This window comes from Trichoderma citrinoviride (genome assembly GCF_003025115.1).
Source record: "Trichoderma citrinoviride strain TUCIM 6016 unplaced genomic scaffold BBK36scaffold_1, whole genome shotgun sequence".
Lineage (NCBI taxonomy): Eukaryota > Fungi > Ascomycota > Sordariomycetes > Hypocreales > Hypocreaceae > Trichoderma > Trichoderma citrinoviride.
In genome coordinates this window covers 2,908,983-2,928,398 of record NW_020194709.1, presented here as the reverse complement: position 1 = coordinate 2,928,398, position 19,416 = coordinate 2,908,983, and the positions used below count along the sequence as shown (strand labels likewise).

The following is a 19,416-nucleotide window of genomic DNA, read 5'->3' as shown; positions in this document are numbered from 1 at the left end:
AGTCCGGCTTGAGCGGCGCAAAAGCAGAAGCGGCCAATCAGAGAGCTGCAACGGAAGTGCATGGCACGAGGGCCCGCTTTTTGCCCCTCGTGCTGTGAGAAGCCCCTCTATTTTTGCTGCGGATCAATTTGCTGTGATTTTTTTTTTCCTTTCTTGTTGCTGCTCTCGGCGGAGGATCGTTTTGTGTCGATGATGACAAAAGGCTGGATGGAGCTGCGGTGGCGAATTTCTGGAGGAATTGAAGAGCGTTGATTGTGATGATGGTATGATATGAGTGAAAATTTGGGAGGAGAGAGGATGGATGGTTTGGGGGGAGAGGAGCTGTGAGAGCTGTGAGGATGAGCTGCTGATTAATGACCGGGACAGCACATAGGATGAGATGCCTCAACTCGTCTACCTTATTACCTATGGCTGCTGCTAATACCACCTGCCTGAGGACGGGCAATGCTGAAGCATTGGGGACTCGCTCGGTACAACTACTACGTGCCCAGCAGATAAGCCCGGCTGGCTGGCTCAACTCCCAGCTTCCGCTTCCAGGCATTGATTGCATGTCCCCATCGAACGACGAGCGGGTTTTAGGCCCCGTATCACCGTGAGGGCTTCTGAGCCCTCCACTTGTTTTTGCGAGCAAAGTTCCCTCAATATTCCTGCTCGGCTCTTTGTGCAAGGCCATAGAAGGACTAGCGGCTGTTGCTTGAGAAGGGCAGCCCTAGCCCTGTTGGAGCAGTGTGTGGGTTCAGTTGACGGCAATGAGCTTTTTGCGTCAGGATTTGCGGGCAAAGCAGGCAGGGCAGGACATGGCCACTGGGCCACCTCGTGTCTATTGTCTCTCCACCAGACAGGGATTGACAGCGGTAAAAAAAAAAGAAGAAGCCAAAAAAACTGCAATCAGAGAAATCATGATTATTGAATGATTTTATCAATTATTCTTTTCATTGAAACGCATTGGCCGTTGGACAGAGATTGGCCCAGCCCAGCCCAGACAGACGCTGCCCGTGCCAGTCATACCTGAGCCACTGAGTGCCTCACCTACAGCACTGGCGTGTCCACCCACAGCAAGCGCCCAAATCTGTGTGCCAGCCAATTTTTTTTTTCCCTGCCCCTCCCCATTGATAAAAATCGCAGCCCACCCTCTTTCTTCCCTTCCCAGCTCTCCTCCCATCAGAGAGAAGGAAAAAAGTGTGCCTTTTTCTTACTCTTCTTCTCTGGTAGTGCAACAGTGATCGATTCGCTGTTTTTTCCCTGCACCAGTCAGTTGTTTTTCTCCCCCTTTGCCACTTGCTTGTTCCCTCATTAGAGGCTCGAGCTTTGTGCTGACGCAGCAGCAGCTTTTTAGTAACCACTTGAGCATAAAGCGCGGGGTCAAATTCTTCAACCCCGCTTTGCTCTTTTTCTCTTTTTCTTCCTCCTACACCACCAAAAAACCACCCTCAAGTTTTCCAGGCAGGCTCCGAGCCGCAATACCGCCAAGATGGTGAAGTAAGTGATTTACTCTGTTGCTTGTCTTAGCCATTTGGTGCTCCTGTCTTTGGCCTTCGTCATCGTGTTCTTCCCTCTGTCTGGCATGGCGTTGTGTGTAGCTCGAACTCTCTTGTCTCGAGTGGCTTTTTTTTTTTCCCCAACCCATTGGGCTTGCGGCCGAAATTTTTTTTCTGGTCTGCCTACACATGCTGTTACTACTACTCTTGCAATCTTCATGGGTAGCTGAGAACTTGAGCTTCAACTCTTGCTCACTACTCCTCTCACCTGTTCCTCGGTGCCGTGTCTCCTGCCATGACCATGTTGCTGACCGCCGGCTTCCTCATGATAGCTTCACAGTCGACGAGATCCGGGCGCTGATGGACAAGCCCACCAATGTCCGAAACATGTCCGTCATTGCCCACGTCGATCACGGCAAGTCCACCCTGACCGACTCGCTGCTGGCCAAGGCTGGTATCATTTCCACTGCCAAGGCCGGTGAGGCCCGAGCAACAGATACTCGTGCCGACGAGCAGGAGCGTGGTATCACCATCAAGTCCACTGCCATCTCCCTGTTCGGCCAGCTCGAGGACGAGGACGACATCAAGGACATTGTCGGCCAGAAGACCGATGGCCGTGACTTCCTGATCAACCTGATCGACTCCCCCGGTCACGTTGACTTCTCCTCCGAAGTCACTGCCGCTCTCCGTGTCACCGACGGTGCCCTCGTCGTCGTCGACACCGTCGAGGGTGTCTGCGTCCAGACCGAGACCGTGCTCCGACAGGCTCTCGGTGAGCGCATCAAGCCTGTTGTCATCATCAACAAGGTCGACCGTGCTCTTCTCGAGCTCCAGATCTCCAAGGAGGACCTGTACCAGTCCTTCTCTCGTACCATCGAGTCCGTCAACGTCATCATCTCCACCTACCTCGACAAGTCCCTCGGTGACCTCCAGGTCTACCCCTACAAGGGCACCGTCGCCTTCGGTTCCGGTCTGCACGGCTGGGCCTTCACCGTCCGCCAGTTCGCCGTCCGCTACGCCAAGAAGTTTGGTGTTGACAAGAACAAGATGATGGAGCGTCTCTGGGGCGACAACTACTTCAACCCCCACACCAAGAAGTGGACCAAGTCCGGCACCTACGAGGGCAAGCAGCTCGAGCGTGCCTTCAACCAGTTCATCCTCGACCCCATCTTCAAGATCTTCTCCGCCGTCATGAACTTCAAGAAGGATGAGATCACCACCCTGCTCGAGAAGCTCCAGCTCACCCTCTCCCCCGATGACCGCTCCAAGGAGGGCAAGCAGCTGCTCAAGGCCGTCATGCGCACTTTCCTGCCCGCTGCCGACTCCCTGCTGGAGATGATGATCCTCCACCTGCCCTCTCCCGTCACTGCCCAGAAGTACCGTGTCGAGACCCTGTACGAGGGTCCCATGGACGACGAGGCCGCCATTGGTATCCGTGACTGCGACCCTAAGGGACCTCTCATGCTCTACGTCTCCAAGATGGTGCCCACCTCCGACAAGGGCCGCTTCTACGCCTTCGGTCGTGTCTTCTCCGGTGTCGTCCGCTCCGGTCTCAAGGTCCGCATCCAGGGCCCCAACTACACCCCCGGCAAGAAGGATGATCTCTTCATCAAGGCCATCCAGCGTACCGTCCTCATGATGGGCGGCAAGGTCGAGCCCATCGACGACATGCCTGCCGGTAACATTGTCGGTCTGGTCGGTATCGACCAGTTCCTGCTCAAGTCCGGTACCCTGACCACCAGCGAGACCGCCCACAACCTTAAGGTCATGAAGTTCTCCGTCTCCCCCGTCGTCCGACGCTCCGTCCAGGTCAAGAACGCCCAGGACCTGCCCAAGCTGGTCGAGGGTCTCAAGCGTCTGTCCAAGTCCGACCCTTGCGTCCTCATCTCCACCTCCGAGTCCGGTGAGCACGTCGTTGCCGGTGCCGGTGAGCTGCATCTCGAGATTTGCTTGAACGACCTCGAGAACGACCACGCCGGTGTTCCCCTCATCATCTCCGACCCCGTCGTCCAGTACCGTGAGACCGTCCAGGCGAAGTCCAGCATCACTGCCCTGTCCAAGTCCCCCAACAAGCACAACCGTCTTTACATGGTTGCTGAGCCCATGGACGAGGAGCTCGCCAACGCCATCGAGGGCGGCAAGATCGCCCCCCGTGACGATTTCAAGGCCCGTGCCCGTGTCCTCGCTGACGAGTTCGGCTGGGATGTCACCGATGCCCGAAAGATCTGGACCTTCGGTCCCGACGGCACTGGTGCCAACTTGCTGGTCGACCAGACCAAGGCCGTCCAGTACCTCAACGAAATCAAGGACTCCGTCGTCTCTGGTTTCCAGTGGGCCACCCGTGAGGGTCCCATTGCTGAGGAGCCCATGCGTGCTATCCGCTTCAACATCCTTGATGTTACTCTGCACGCTGATGCTATCCACCGTGGTGGTGGTCAGATCATCCCCACTGCTCGTCGTGTCCTGTACGCCTCGACTCTCCTGGCTGAGCCTGCTCTGCAGGAGCCTATCTTCCTGGTCGAGATCCAGGTCCCCGAGACTGCCATGGGTGGTGTCTACGGTGTCCTGACCCGTCGTCGTGGTCACGTCTTCAACGAGGAGCAGCGTCCTGGTACTCCTCTGTTCAACATCAAGGCCTACCTGCCCGTCCTGGAGTCCTTCGGTTTCAACGCCGATCTGCGCCAGGCCACCTCCGGCCAGGCCTTCCCCCAGTCCGTCTTCGACCACTACCAGGTCCTGCCCGGTGGCTCTCCCCTCGACCCCACCTCCAAGGTCGGTGCTATTGTCACTGAGATGCGTAAGCGCAAGGGTATCAAGGTTGAGGTTCCCGGTGTTGAGAACGTAAGTTTTTATCCTCTTGTCTCGTCCCACCTGACATTCGATGCTAAAATCTTTTCCCCTAGTACTATGACAAGCTGTAAACGGCTCCCTTATTCGCCGATAGAAGTACCATTCGTGTCGAGATGGGCACACAATGTCAGCCAGCTGTTAGCGAAGATCAAGGGTCACTACTCGTATCTTGGAGGGCTCGCCGCCCCGCTAATCTGAAAAGCTGATGGACGGTTGACGAGAAGTAAAAAAATACCCGTTGAAAGGAAAAAAATAAGGGAAACCCCGTGGATACTAGGCTGAGACCGTAATCAAAGGAGGTCAAGCTTGGCGGCTTATCATGCATGTAGTTATATGCCAGGGGAAGAATGAATGAAATTTATGAGAATTCAAGTATCTTTATGTTACCTATCCTCGTGAATGTGTACAATCTAGATGGCGTAAGAGCATGTTCTTTGCTAGCTTATGCCGTTTTCTAACCTTTGTATCCTTCACTGTAGCATATTCTTTTTTGATATATGTCAGTTCCTCAGTTTTGGATCCTTCTCTGTAGACTGTTGATTGAACCTGGGCAAGGGCTGAATAGATAGCCGTCGTAGGTTAGCCGCTTGCAGAGCTTGACGAGCTATAGAAGAAGTCGGAAACAGGGCCAACAGTCAAGGAATGGGAGACGCCACGCAATGTCCCCTGCGCCTGATGTTCTTCTGCCCAGAGTGGGTTCATTATATCCTGAGGATCCAATGCCATTTGTATCATTACTGCAATCGTAGAAACAGACAGCTGTTGAGCCAGCAATCAGAGAGCAGTTGAAGCTTGTCAGACAGCAAAGCCTGTCAACTGGAGTGGCGGCCCCCACTTTACAAGCCACGGGCGGCACCTTCCATCGGCCATCGTCAGGCGCAGCCTTGCCATGAGCTTCCACTTTGTGCCAAGTCCAAACCTGGAGTGAACCAAATCCGAGCTCCCACCTCTTTTCTCATCACTTCACCTCTTCACCTTTTGCTTTGCTCACAATTGGATGAGCTTGAGAGGTTTCGAATTGATAATCTCTTGGACTATTTCTAGCGCCCGACGCACCATCTCGTCCAATTACTCGTTACATGATATTCTTCAGGGTTCATTGATCATCACTCTTCCTCCACTACCTACTTCTCCCCATCTGTTCTTCCATCCGCCTTCGAATTCTAACCTGCTCGAACGATGCTGTTCCCGGAAGAAGATGCGCCGTTGTTGAAAACTTGGATTGTCAAGCGCATTGAGAACACGTTTGTCTGCCCGCAACCGAGGACGCGACGCTCCTCGAGAAAGCCATCCTGCTCTCTTGCTACCAATGCTGACCTCTCCTCTCTCTCTCTCTCTCTCTCTGTGCAGATCAGATGCGGACTCCGATGTGCTTGCCGACTATGTCATTGCTCTGCTGAAACACGATGGCGACGCCGAGTCGGTGCGGAAGCTCTGCGAAGCTGAGATTCCCGACTTTTTGACCGAAGGTTCGTTGAAGTTCTGAGCGAGACGCGCTTGCGGTGCTAGCCAACAAGCATTGTGACAAGAATGGCGCGCTGACTCTTGATTCTCTGTGCTACAGATCCAAAGACTTTCCTAGACGACGTCTTCCAAGCGATCGCGTACAAGTCCTATCGACCAGGTGCTCCACCGCCTCCGCAGCCTGTCGCCAGTGCCATTGGCGCTCCGGCTCCTCCTCTGGCTACGTCCTCGGGAACATACAGCGGTGCGCCGCACCCGCCGTCGCGAAAACGAGGACTACACGACGACGGCGGCCATGACGGCCACGCGGCGTATGGCAGACACCACAAGCAGCCTCGACGAGGCTCAAACCACGACTCGGCCATGGGCGGCTACGTGTCTGTGGACTCCATGCCCGGCATGAAGCACTTTGACCCCAAGAGCGCCCTCGAGACGATCATGCAGATGCAGGCCATGGGCATTCCGTACCCCGGCATGGCCGAATTCATGGCACAGATGCCTCCAGCAGGTGGGAGAAACTCGCAACGGCGGAGAGGTCGCTGCCGTGAATTTGATACTAAGGGATACTGCTCTCGCGGAAACCAGTGCATGTATGATCATGGAAACTCTGTCTATGTTCCCCCCATGTTTTCCGGAGTCGAAGGTACGTACCACGAGAATTCCAGGACCCAACATCTGAAGAAGCGTTCAGACTAACGCTCACTTTTCCTCCAGAATACGATCCCAGCAACGCTGTGATTGGAATGGGCGCAAACCCCTACTCCTTCCCCATGGACATGATGGGCGGCCGTGGTCGAGGTCGAGGCGGTCGTGGTGGTCGTGGAGGCCGCGGCGGCAAGAAAGGGGGAGCGCGAGCCCCCTTTTCGGCAGAGGGCCCCGTCAACGATCGCACCAAGAGCACCATCGTCGTCGAAAACATTCCCGAGGAGAACTTTGACGAAGAGCAGGTCCGCGCCTTCTTTTCGCAGTTTGGCGAAATCGTCGACGTTTCCATGCAGCCGTACAAGCACCTGGCGATTGTCAAGTACGACAAGTGGGCATCCGCGAATGCGGCATACAGGTCGCCCAAGGTCATCTTTGATAATCGGTTCGTCAAGGTGTTTTGGTACAAAGAAGAGGGCGCCAAGGTAACACCTTCGGCGGCATCGGGAAGTGGGAATGGCGTGCTATCTAACCTGAACAGCGACGGGTCTGCTGCACCCACAGGGCACGAGGCTGATGACGTCGACATGGAAGAGTTTCAGAGGAGGCAAGAGGAAGCACAGAAGCAGTACCAGGAGAAGGAAGCCAAGCGACTAGAGCTAGAGCGGCAGCGTCAAGAACTGGAGAAGAAGCAGCAGGAACTCCTGGCGAAACACAGAGCCGAAAGCGAGAGACTGAAGGCGAAACTGGCAGAGAAGACTGGTTCGACGGCAGATGGCAAAGCCTCGGGATCTTCGTCATCAACAGAGATGCTACGTGCCCAGCTGGCAGCGTTGGAGCAGGAGGCCAAGATTCTCGGCATCGACCCGGACGCGGCAGAGGATGGACTCGGCTACAGCTCACGGGGCCTAGGATACAGAGGGCGCGGCCGGGGCAGCGATCGAGGGTTTGCGCCTCGCGGTCGCGGCTCGTTCAGAGGTCAGGCGGGAAGACATGCAGCCTATGCGCAGTATTCACTGGATAACCGCCCGAGGAAGCTGGCCGTCACCGGCGTTGACTTTACGCCTTCGGACAAGGATGAGGCTCTTAGGCATTTTCTCCTGGTAAGTTCCGAAACAACTCCTCCTGTGAAAGAAGAACTATCTATATGGGACCGCTTTGCTGACTTGGGACCAGAACCTGGGCGAATTCGAGTCTGTGGACACCACGCCTTCCGTTACGTACGTGTCTTTCCAAGATCGCAAGACTGCCGAAAAGTTTTACTACAGCCTGCACGGAAAAGAATTGCCCGGCGTCAGCGGCACGCTCGACCTCTCCTGGGTCAACACCCCGTTACCGCCCGCTGGGTCTTCCTCCAAGAAGAACGAGGATGCCGAAGATGGAGATGCCATGGCGGGGATGAATGACGATGACGGGGCTGTGGATGCTGGCTCGCCGGGAGAGCATATGCGGGAGCAGCGGCAGGTCGATATGGATTATGATGTTGGTGAGGAGGAGGGAGAATGGGTTGAGTAAACGCGACCATGGGGAGGCAGAGCGAGGAACATGGAGAGAATGAATCAAGGGAACAGAGCTGGTCAGCTGTTGTGTATACTGTATAGATTCAAGGGGAGACATTGTAAATACGTGTACCGGAATATGCATGTTGGTTGCTGCTATTCAGAAGCTTGAGAATTGGAAGCTGTGCGGACGTGATGGACACCGTATACGTTCCTAAGCTGAACTTGTTGGTTAGATGATCGGTTAGAGAATGGGTGTGTTGCTTCAGAGTTTCTGTGTGGCAACGGTTAGAAAGTGCAAAATGAGGGTTCTGAATAGGTCATGCTTGACTTGGTTGATCTATTCCCGGGATGACCGTGGGTGTATATGAAGTTTTATAGGCGATATGTTTTGCTATACCGAGTGCTATATACTGCATTGACTGACAGATTCATACATACACAGGTACACCACATATATAACCCAGTATCGTGCTTCCGTCGAGCCATTCATCCATGTAGTTTATCTTTCATCGCCTTCACTTCCCAGTTCTTCTTCCACTCGAGATTCATCTGCTTCCGACCCTCCCCTTCTATCTCTCACTTCTCTCTCCCTCTCTCTACCTAACTCATATAACTAAAAGACCAAAAAGCAAAAACTAAAAAAGTCCGCAGGCGGGGGTATCGTTGAGATATAATATATGCAATCATTCCAAAATGTAGAACCGGGCTTGTTTTTTTTTTTCCCATGCCAAAGTTTTTTCGTTCCAAACACATGTCTTGTAAACCGTTTTTTTCGTCATCGCCTGTTCCCGTTGCGCCCGCCGCCCGGGGAGTAAAACACATCCCCTATTTTCAAAATGATACTTACTCGGTGTGAGCTTTTTGTTGAAAAAGACACCGAGTTTAACGCGACTGCAATAATAAACGCCGCGTTTAAGAGTGCGCCGAAATGATGATCAAAAGCCGAAATGCAGAAAAAAAGATGGAAGAAGAAGAAGGTCTGTGAAGTGTCGGATTAAGCTGTGCCAGAGGTGGTGCCAGAGGCGGGAACGGCGAGGTCCTTGACTTCGAGGCCTTCGAGCAAGGCGAAAATGGTGTTGTTCTCGCGGAAGTCATTGTTCACTGTATCTCATAGTTAGTCAACTGAAGCATGATGGAGAGGTACAGAGGGTGAGTGAGAAGAAAACATACCAATGTTGACGAGGTACCAGTTGTTCATAATGTCCTCGATAAGAGCACGGCTGGGGGTACCGGCGTCGAAACAATGAGCCCAGTCGACACCCAGGCGGAAAGCCTCGTCTCTCCAGGCCAAGAAGCTGACAGACTCAACGATAGTGGGCTGGACAATCTCCTTGCCGGGGAAGACACCCCAGGTGACGGCGTTGGGCCCGTCCGAAGGTGCATTGGATTTGAGCTCGCCGTTCTTGGTTACGGCGTAGTAGGTCAGGTTGGGGAAGTCGTCGAGGCGGCTGATCATCTCGTCCAGCAGGTAGGGCGGCATGAGCAGCTCGAGGTACGCCTTCTGGTAGACGTAGCCGTTGGAGGGGCCCCAGCCGTGGACGGGGTGGTTGGACTTGGCGCCGTCGACGGCGGGCTGCGAGTTGATGGTGAGGAGGCCGCGCTTGTTGAGGGCGACGAGGTCGTCCTTGATGGGGTCGGCTTCGGCGGCGAGAGCGGACTCGCTCCACGGGAGGGTCTCGATCTTCTTCTCGAGGTACTGGACAAAGGTGGTGGCAATGTCCTGGACGGACTGGGGCTCGCCCCATTTCTTGCGGTTCGACTCGTTGGTGCCGGTTAAGCCAATACCATAGGCATCGAGCTCTCCGAAAGCGGGAGATCGAGAGTCACCCCATCGACCGTTGGGGAACTCGTCCCAGTCCTGGGTGCGGATGACGTACGACTTGTTGCGGTTGCGCCAGAAAATGGGACGCACGTCCTCGTCGCGGCGGCCAAAGCCCTTGGACTGCTTCCAGGGGAGGGCCTGCTTGAGTGGACGCTCCGGCGAAGGGGTCCAGTTGAGCTCGTCGAGGACCATGCGGGTGGCCTGGGCGAGGTTCATGGTGTAGAAGTGAAGATGGTGAATGCCGTTGGCGAGGAGCTTCCGGCACAGGTCGGCCACCAGCGTCTTGCCAATCTCACGCACGGCCACGTCGTCGTTCTTGACGGGCTCGAGCTTGGCCATCCAGTCGGGAGGGATCCTGCACTGCATGTGCTTGGCACGACGGAGGAAACTGGCATACGTGGCAATGGGCATAATCCCGGGCAGGATGGGAACGGTGATGCCTCGTTCGCGGACCTTGCCGACCCAGCGGATGTTGTCGGCGTCGTAGAACATCTGCGTGACGATGAAGCCGGCGCCCATGTCCACCTTCTCCTTGAGGTGGTCGAGCAGCTGATCCTCGTCCTTGTTGTCGTCGCAGCCCTCGGGATAGCCAGCAACGCCAATGTCAAAGTGGTCGCCGTATGTGTCGCGAATGTGCTTGACGAGATCGCGAGCGTACTGGAACTTGCCGTCTGCGGCCTTCCACGAGGTCTGGTCACGGGGAGGATCGCCGCGGAGGGCAAGGATGTTGGTGCAGCCTGCCTTGTACGCCTTCTGCAGGGCGTCGTTGACCTTTTCGAGGCCCATGTCGGTGCAGGTGAGGTGCATGCAGGTCTCGAGGCCATAGACGGCCTGGGCCTGGACGACCATCTCGCACGTCAGCTCTGCGATTCCACCGCCGGCTCCCCATGTGATGTCGATGAACTTGGGACCAAAGTTGTTCATGCGGTCCATGCGGTCGTAGAGGTTCTGGACACCCTGGGCGGTCTTGGGCGGGAAGTACTCGAAGGAGAAGGACGGAGCCCCGGATTTCTCCGTGTCGGCGACGAGGCTTCTGATGTGCATGATGGGCCACGGATGACGGGCAGATGGGGCAGATGCAAAAGAGTCAACTTAATTGCTCATGCGCCAGCGATGCCTTCTGTTCTCGGAGGGTGAAGGTGTCAGCAGGAGAAGAGAAGAGTCGGGAGATTGGAACGGCTGGAGACGACGGGATCAACCCACCACAAACACAAGAGGACGAGGGAATCAGAAACGGATTCGCCCAGCCTGAAGCAGAAGAAAACAAAGAAATCAAGTTGCCAGAGTCGTCGCAATTCTCCTCGCAGGGCCAGGCTAATGGATCGACCAACGCCTCCGACAGTCCGCCGAGTTGCGGGTCGCAAGTCTGTCGAGGATCGAGCCGCTCACAAGAGGGCAATCGGAGCAAGAAGAAGAAGATGCAAAGGAGGAGGGAAAACACAGGACAAGAGAGGTGAAAGTGCTATACTGAGGGAGAATCCAGCAGAGAGGAGAGATTACGGTGTGAAAGGAGGAGGAGGGGGAAGAGCAGAGAAGAGCACGATGGTCGAGTAAAAAGAGCCGTCAGAAACAAAAATATGGCCGAAATTTGGATGCGGAACAATGAGAATGACAGATGCGACTCTCCGAAAGATGGCGGCGCTGTGATTGGCCAGCCCTTGGTCACCGCCCGCCCGATTGGGGATGGCCGGGGGATGGGTACTTGCAGGGTACGAGGCGCTAGGACGGACTTGAGGTACCTTTAGGTTAGTACAGCAGGGACTGCATGTAAGTGCCTCACGCTGGCATGTGCTTGGAAACGGAAGAAAAGGCCGCGTGTTGTTGTGCAGTTTCGAGAAGGGTCTGCAGTGTGTAACTTTGAGTGCATTGCCGAATTATCTGTTGCTGATGGCAAGGGTGGCGGACGCAGGCCTGTTGCGCATGTATGTAAGAGTGCTAACGTCGGGATACCTGCAGGATGCGAGCATTGCTGGTACACCCACTCGTACCTGGTACCCCTCCATGCCGCGAAACGTGGGATTAGTAGTACTTGTACGACCTCCACGAAGTTCCAAGGTTCCAAGTTTCGAGTACAAAACACAAGGGGTAGCCATTGTCGCACTCGGAACAACTGCATGTGTCTTGATACAAAACCAACTTGAAGCAGCATTCAATCATGCCGTGTAAAAGCACTATTATTCCCAAGAGACATTCTTTTCAAGGATTCGCAGGTAAGAATTCTGCTGACCATCCATGACGCTGCTGAGGCGACGGAAAGACGCAGCCTGGGCTGTTTCTTCGGAGTATTCCGTACTCCGGACATGCATGGGGACCAACTCCGAGTCCCACGATGGATGGATTACCAGATTGCATTATGTATTGCGTCCGGTACGGATTAGAGATACAGAAGCAGACTGCCAGCGTTCTCTCTATATCAATGAATCATTCTTTCAAAGCAAGAAACGAGCTCCAGTTCCTCACCACTCTACTCCGTATCCTCACGCACAAGTACCTATGGTGAATGAATGGCTTGTGATTCCCCCGAATTTGTTGAGCGGCCCCTCCCCCGCCCTCGCACCTAAAAATCGCATGTGGGAGGTACCTGGTACTTTTGCTGTACATGTACCACCAACTCCGTCTGACAGGATCATGGATTTTACCCGCTCTTGTTTCCCATCCTTTGGCTCCGTGCTCGTACAGGAATCACACCGTGCTTTGCAAATACTGTCAGTTGTCCTGTGACTTCAAAGTGCTGAGATAGACTTTGTATTTGGGTTATCAATCAGTTGTTACCTAGAGTTGGATCCATATAAGATAATCCCAATGGTTCAATTGGCAGTCGAGTTCTCAGAACAGGAGCTGGATGGAGCTTGTCGTATTCGGGACGGGCTCTCCACTGACGGGAGGATCAAGCCAAAACAGGTTATAGGTACTCCCGTGTACAGTGCGTCAAACAACCGTCAATAAGCAGCATCTCAACTAAGGCTGCAATTACCCAGCCCGTGGGTCCCATAGGCGGCCCAATGGGCTTATCCAGCCCATTAGGTAAGCCCCAAAATAAGTGGGTTTGCCAAGAACCGCCCATTCTTATCTTATCATACCTAAAAGCGTGGGCAGGAGCTGCCCAAATGCCAAGAGATACCTTTAAGTATGCTATTAAAAATCTACTAAATAATAACTTTTATTATAAAAAAAGGTAAAAAAAAATAAAAAAAAATATAATTAATATTATTATATCTTAATATATATAAAAATATTTTTTATTTTTTTTATATATTTTATTTAGCTTTTTTTTTAATTAATATAGATTTTAGGTAGAATGTAGGGTAATTAGGCTGGTGGTTATCGCACCTTATCACAAAGCCGCCCAATTTGGGCCAATTTAGGCTCGGGTAATCCGTGGGCTGCCAAGCCGCCCAAAACCTACCCATGGGCTAAATTTTTGGGCTAGCCCATGATTACCCATGGGTTATTGCAACCTTAATCTCAACATCTGATCTCAACCTCGCCTCTTCTATCCGTCCCCATGCAGAATTGCCGACAGCCAGACTGTAACATCTGCTGCGCCTCGGAGCATCGGATAGGCTACATCTAGTACTAAGCCAGATTTGCGACATGATAAAATACACGGAGTACGCGTACGTACTACTGGGTCATCGTCACATATATACCTATGTATGGCAAATATACACTTCATCAGATCGTAAGGTAAGGTATGCAACGCTCCTTGTAGGCGCATGTAAGCCAAGTCATCCGCCATGCAACTCCGAAATCCACCGACAAAATTCACCGAACGGGCCACGTCTCTCTGAGCCTGCTTTCGGAACGGAACCTCGCCGGGAGGGCGGCTGCGTAAATGCATGTCTCTCAGCCGCTGTTTGGACCTCCTGCGTCGAGCAACTGGAGTTTTAGCTCATACAAGCACGTTTGTTGTCCACCAATCGTGATAGTTGATGCAGGCACCCGCTCATTCTGGGTCTCATCTCTAGTAGTATGTAGTATATTGATGTCTAACAGCCATGTCTCAGACAAAGCGTACTATTCAGATAACATCAGCTAAAGTTGGTTTGTAAGACACACATCGGCCGGGAGATCGCATCGTAACCTTCACATCCAAGTCCTCCCTTTCACCAAGCAAGATGGAACCTGAAGCTCTTCCTCGGCATCGATAGTTCATCATCTGAATGATATGTAGGCTAACGCTATGAGCACGGCTGCGAGCTGTCAATAGCACACACAGCGCCCTTCCTAACTTGACGCCCCCCTCAACACCAGCGGCGGTGCTCCCCTCAGTCGTCGCCAGCGGTTGCTATTCTCAATCACATCCCGATCAAAGATAAACCACCACCGCTCAAACAGCACCTGTCCCACCTCCCAGCAGCTCGCATCGTACGGATCGCCCCCATACACCCTCACGCCCTCCGAGTTGTCCTCAAAGTCATACGCAAAGTTGACCAACGCCAGCGGTCCCGCCGCATGAGGCGGCCTCATCCCCTCGGGCATTGAAAAGATGCTAATCACCCTATCGCGGACCTGCGGCCACGGCAGGAAATCCAGCAGCGGGTGATGCGGCACGAGGAGCTGCGAGGTCGTGGGCTTCCATGCGGGGGGCAGCTGCTCGGTGGGCGTCGCGGTGCCCTGCGTGAAGGGGGAGACGGCGTCTAGGCTCCATATCTGCTGGGGGCAGCCGATGCGCTCTGCGATCCGCGTGATGGCCCGCAGGAGGGTCAGCTCGTGGACGGGGAGGAGGTAGCTGTCGGCGAAGCTGCCGTCGGAGGACGAGGGTGACGTGCTGCTGTTGTTGTTGTCCCACGGCGGTGACGGGCCGAGGTTTGCGGGTAGCAACTCTGTTAGGTGTTGTTCGCCTAGGCTTGTTGCGTTATTGAAGAGGAAGCCTTCGTCTGCTGAACTTTCGTCTGTAACCGCTGCGGAGGCAAAGTTCGACGCGTGTAAGGCATCTTGAAACGACAACGGCAACGGCATCGAAGTGTTGCTGCTGCTGCCAAACATGCAGGCCATCCATCCCGCTGAGCCTGGAGTATCCGTCTCGATCAGACTGCCAGAGGGGAGACACTGATCTGATGCGGGGATAACCTCGGCGTCGTGTTCTCCATCATTGCTGCCTCTTGATGACTCGACTGCGTCGTTGTCGTTGTTATCCTGGGGCTCTTCTTTGTTTCTCTCTTTCTGCCGTCGTAGCCGCTTCTTCTCTCCTACACTTCACGTGTAAGTCCACGTTAAGACAGAAATAACTGTGACAAATCATCTATTGCCGGACAAAGGTAGCACTGACTGTATCTGCGCTGTGCTAGCACATTGAGAATCCGTTTCCTCTCTGATGCATTTTCTTCGATGTCCGGTACCTCGAGGACTGGCGCGGGCTTGTAAGTTCTCTGTCGTGAGCGTGGCTTGTTCCCACTGCTGTCATCTGCTTGTGGTGAGATATTTGCGCTCATCGTATTCCTTTCGGCCCGCCAATCGAAGTTTCTTTCTCGTCGTCAGTATTCGGTTCGATATAGACCAAAGAATAGCTCCGCGCAAATTGAGTCGACTTGCAATGTCCACGTCTTTGAGACCCTTGCCTGGGGTGGTCGGCTATTTCTCTAACTTCGTAGCTATGTATAAGAAGCAGAGCATAACGCTTGAGGATTTAGAATGGCGCACTGTGACGTGGCGGCATAACGGATATGGTTTACTTCTTGGCCCATAGCAAGCTAATGCATACTAAAGTATTTCCCATCTCCCAAGCAGCTGAAACAGTTGGGCAACAGCCAGCCGTACGGAGCATCCCTTCCCTCGAGGCTGGTTGGCTGGGTACATGTATGCTTATTGGGCAAGGTCTAAGCAATGCAAGATCAACATGGTTTTGATACTGGTCAATTCTTGTCCAAGATATCCTTACATTTGCATTCCACGACGAAACCCCCTCATGAAGGCATCTCTCGACGTTGGTTGTCGCTTGGGCTCCGAGTTCGTGCATTGCGGTTGAGATGTCTAGCTCTGTAAGCCGGGCGAATTTCAGTCCGATCAATAAATATGCATGGTATAGTCACTTTTCGGTTATCGCTGGATATCAAGGAGCGAAATAACGAGACTTGCCTTTTAAGAAAAAGTTTCCTCTAATGAGGTACATAGTCCGGGGAGAACCAAAACCTCGAGAGTGTCGTCTTTGTTCAGTTCCCTTTTGTAAACGCAGGGCTCCGATATCTGCTCAACTGGATCCACGCAAACGAGGTCTACATGTAAATAGCATAGGTATTAGGCTTGCTTGCATCCCCAGTTCCATGGTCAATACCGTACTTCACCCTTCAATCTCTGAATGACTATGTAACATGTCTTCCATCTTTGGACAAGGCTGTTCTTCCGGAATAGGCTGTTTGTTCCCTATACCGCGATATCACAAAATGTTCCGACTTCATACGACTCAGGCGACTATAAAGACTGGCGTGCCCGGGCCTGGATATCTGACAGCGGGAGCACATTGGTCAAGGCCATGCGTTGCATCGTAACACTATGGCGATGTAACATAAGAGCGAAATCTGAATGATGCTTTCCTATTCATCCGTGTTTTAGCTTCGCGCGAGTCGACGTCCCCCTCTCCTGAGGGCAGCTTGAACTCATCTATCACACAATATCAGAGACCTCGGCAGAGATTTGACTCATCATGAATGGGAACAGTGTGCCGACCTCCGTTGTCTAAAAGTACTTCGTCGTCATCGTCGTTTGACTGACACAAGATGGCCGCGAGCTTGGATTTCAATCTTGCCCAGTTTTAGCTGGTCAAGGCCCGTCATCAACTCATCCTTCACCAGGCATACATATCTCTAGCAGTAGACAGAGAATGCTTACCACGGACACCTCTTGGAGCACCCTCCCGAGTTAAACCATCATCGCCCATTCCCAATCGGCAGTGATGCCGATGTACTCTCAGTCAATAAGAGCCTATCTTAGCTATAAGAGACTCGAATGCTACCCGAATCTTGCTCTCGCCCCTTTCCTCTTTGTGAGCGCGCCGGTGGTGCTGCTGCCTTAATCCTGCATGGAGAAGCACCAACACCTCCAATGCCTTTGACCCACTACGGCTTCGGTATTTGCCAACCCTTGTGTTCTTCACGATTCTGAGAACAACCTTGTATGTAGGTGATTTCACCTGGGTAATAAGATCACGTCATAGTAAGACATATCCATCACTCTTGGCTATAGCAATCTAGATCGTTAGGATTCTCAGCCAACCAAATAGCCAGTCTTGCCCTACTCCCTTCGTATTCTTGGCAGTCGTACCGTCCGTCTTACCCAACGATCCGAAGCCAGGTAGCGCCATGTCATCATCCCGCCGCCTGCCCATGCCACTATAGCTTGTAGGGAGCAGGTAGGAACCAAGCAAAACAGAGGGCTCCCGCGCGGTAGGTGGATACCGTTGGTGAGCGTAGAGCAGCTGTTGTTCCTTCTTGCTTGTGATGGGGGAGGCTGGCGGATCTGCGTCGGCGGCGATGCTGGCACTGAGAGCAGAGAGCCGGGCTGAGGAGTGCTCGGCAGTGACTGGCATCTCCAAAGATACTTTATTGTTAAGAACGGGGCATCTACGTAACCTAAGACAAGGCGGCTGTGTCATTGTTTGGCAGTTGAGGCTGCCAGAAGGATGTGTGCTGGTTCCCAGGGCCCAGTTGGAGATCCTAACCGTTCGTCTTGCAATTGTAGCACGTGAGCGCAATCAGAGAAGGGTAGACGACTGTGAGGTGGACCGGATTGCCCTCTAGAGTGCTGCGGGCTTGGAAAAACTGTTGGGGGATTGCTCCAAGCAACAGCTCAACGTCTACGTGAAAGTAGAAACCCTCAAGTGTCGATACGGATTACGAACGATCGACGTCGTAGTAACTTCAAATCACATACGCTGGACGAATCAAAGAAAGACGGACAAAAGCCATGTGTGGATAGACGGAGCAGTGATTGTAGGTAGCTTAGACTTTCTTACCTTCCCGATAACAGTGTGGCAGGTCCAGCCTCAGTCTTGAGATACCTGATACTTGGCGCTCCTCCAGCGGTGCCTTCTACCATTGCTGCTTTCTCCACTCTCCCCGAAAGAGTAGCACACTATGTTCGAGATCCTGATGGGCATGACTGCATCTTATGGTGTTGTTGGTGGCGTTGGGTATGCACAGCTAGGGCATTGTGAAATAGAAGTGACCGCATTGGTGGTTGTGGCCGCGCAAATTGGGTTGTGCCAAAAGCTCTGACTGACACTATGGCCGCAGCCGTAGGTCGTGATAGTTATCGAACACATCTCTGTCTCGGTACTCAGCTCGGATGTCTGTACATGGCACGACTCGCGAATCGAGATACACCTACTCGTCGAAGTAACTTCACTGGGATAATGAGCGGCAGAGGTCGAGCTTATAGAGCAAGTAAAGGATATCCAGGAGGATAACAAAACAAGATAGAGCAATGATACCGTACTACGTATGTATATGAGTAACGCCTCGTTTGAGCGGGGTCAATTGGCCAGAAGAGAACATGAAGCAACGCTGATCCCGTGATGCTCTGTTATCAGCGCGCTGGTTTCGTGATATATGGTTGGCACCCATAGGTTACCCAAGTGTGACGATCAATCATCGTGAAGTGAAGGCCGTGCCGTGTGACAGCCTCTGTCCATGGTGCCTTAATTCTTACCCCTCATCTGTGGCATCGATGCGGCTACCTTTGGCGACGAGGAGGCCGTGCCAGGCAAAGCTGTCCGGGAGCATACATTGATACTTTACAGCCTGAACGAGTAACCGTCCCAGCCTTGAGCAGGTGAAAGGACCGCTATTGAGAAGCCATTCATCAACAACTGCGAGACCTCGCACATGACAGTCAAAACGTTGGCCATGGAGAGCAGAGATATCAAAGGTAGCACCACGACGCACCGGACGTTGAGGTGGAGCAAAGAGGTGCCTTGGCGCAATGGGTAGGTAGGATCCCACACAGATAAGAGTGTTTGAATTCCTGTATTTCGTGCTTCTCGTCCAGAACCCTTGTCAAGAATGCAGATATAGCTAGACAGCCCGTCGAATATACCCGCCGTACCTGGCCTTGAATCCTACCCAGCACTGCTATGGTCCTTAGCCTTTCTCCTTGTCTGTTTGTACCGACTGCGTAGCATCTTCGTTTCTGGATTTGTCCAACATGTGAAACTGCTCCAGCGCTGTCTTTGATTTAGTATTCGCCAAGTGGTAGACGTTCGACTTTGGACTTGTCACTCACAGTTCCTTACAAAGTGGGCCAATGTAGGGCGCGCTTCCTGCCAATGACCCTGCCACTCAGCACCCTTGATCTTCTGCACAAAATCGACCTCGAGGATTCCGGCTGTTGCGTCGTCCCCTGTGGCTGCTGTACGGGTGAAGAGCAGGAAATCCTTGTGATGAAGCTTCATGGCCGATTGCAGATATAAACCGGCCGACTCGGAAAGCAGAGCCCTCGAAACCGCCTCCCCGATGACAGACCAGGTAGAGAACCGAGACTCCTCAGAGTGTAAGCGCCCTAGACCATCCATGATGTGCTCCTGTTTGCGTGAGGAGAGAGACACCACAGCATGTTTCCAGCTCCCGGGGTTGGGTGGCAGGACATCCGAGAGAATCAGGGAGACAGAGTGGCTGGTGGCGGGAGAGGAAGCAGCGGGGGTTTGCAGCTTCTCGTGAGACAT

The 19,416-nt window shown here is 53.3% G+C and overlaps 5 protein-coding genes across 5 annotated transcripts; 2 read left to right on the top strand and 3 right to left on the bottom strand.

Moving 5' to 3' along the window:
- Positions 1-1,471: 1,471 nt before the first annotated feature.
- On the top strand, positions 1,472-4,399 carry BBK36DRAFT_1155706 (elongation factor 2; the record flags this gene model as incomplete). The annotated part of the gene is made up of 3 exons (XM_024893856.1): positions 1,472-1,479; positions 1,811-4,319; positions 4,382-4,399. The coding sequence occupies 3 exons, from the start codon at positions 1,472-1,474 to the stop codon at positions 4,397-4,399; spliced, it is 2,535 nt and encodes an 844-aa protein (XP_024754246.1).
- Positions 4,400-5,507: 1,108 nt separating this feature from the next.
- On the top strand, positions 5,508-7,949 carry BBK36DRAFT_1155705 (hypothetical protein; the record flags this gene model as incomplete). The annotated part of the gene is made up of 5 exons (XM_024893855.1): positions 5,508-5,572; positions 5,679-5,797; positions 5,893-6,435; positions 6,507-7,537; positions 7,611-7,949. 5 exons carry the CDS (start codon positions 5,508-5,510, stop codon positions 7,947-7,949), a joined length of 2,097 nt encoding a protein of 698 aa, XP_024754245.1.
- A 981-nt stretch (positions 7,950-8,930) lies between these two features.
- Positions 8,931-10,802, bottom strand: BBK36DRAFT_140015 (methylenetetrahydrofolate reductase; the record flags this gene model as incomplete). The annotated part of the gene is made up of 2 exons (XM_024897466.1): positions 8,931-9,037; positions 9,107-10,802. 2 exons carry the CDS (start codon positions 10,800-10,802, stop codon positions 8,931-8,933), a joined length of 1,803 nt encoding a protein of 600 aa, XP_024754244.1.
- Positions 10,803-13,985: 3,183 nt separating this feature from the next.
- BBK36DRAFT_1108462 (hypothetical protein) lies at positions 13,986-15,193 on the bottom strand (the record flags this gene model as incomplete). Its single annotated transcript, XM_024889367.1, has 2 exons — positions 13,986-14,955; positions 14,991-15,193. The coding sequence occupies 2 exons, from the start codon at positions 15,191-15,193 to the stop codon at positions 13,986-13,988; spliced, it is 1,173 nt and encodes a 390-aa protein (XP_024754243.1).
- Positions 15,194-18,835: 3,642 nt separating this feature from the next.
- BBK36DRAFT_782 (hypothetical protein) lies at positions 18,836-19,416 on the bottom strand (the record flags this gene model as incomplete). Its single annotated transcript, XM_024898551.1, has 2 exons — positions 18,836-18,918; positions 18,978-19,416. The coding sequence occupies 2 exons, from the start codon at positions 19,414-19,416 to the stop codon at positions 18,836-18,838; spliced, it is 522 nt and encodes a 173-aa protein (XP_024754242.1).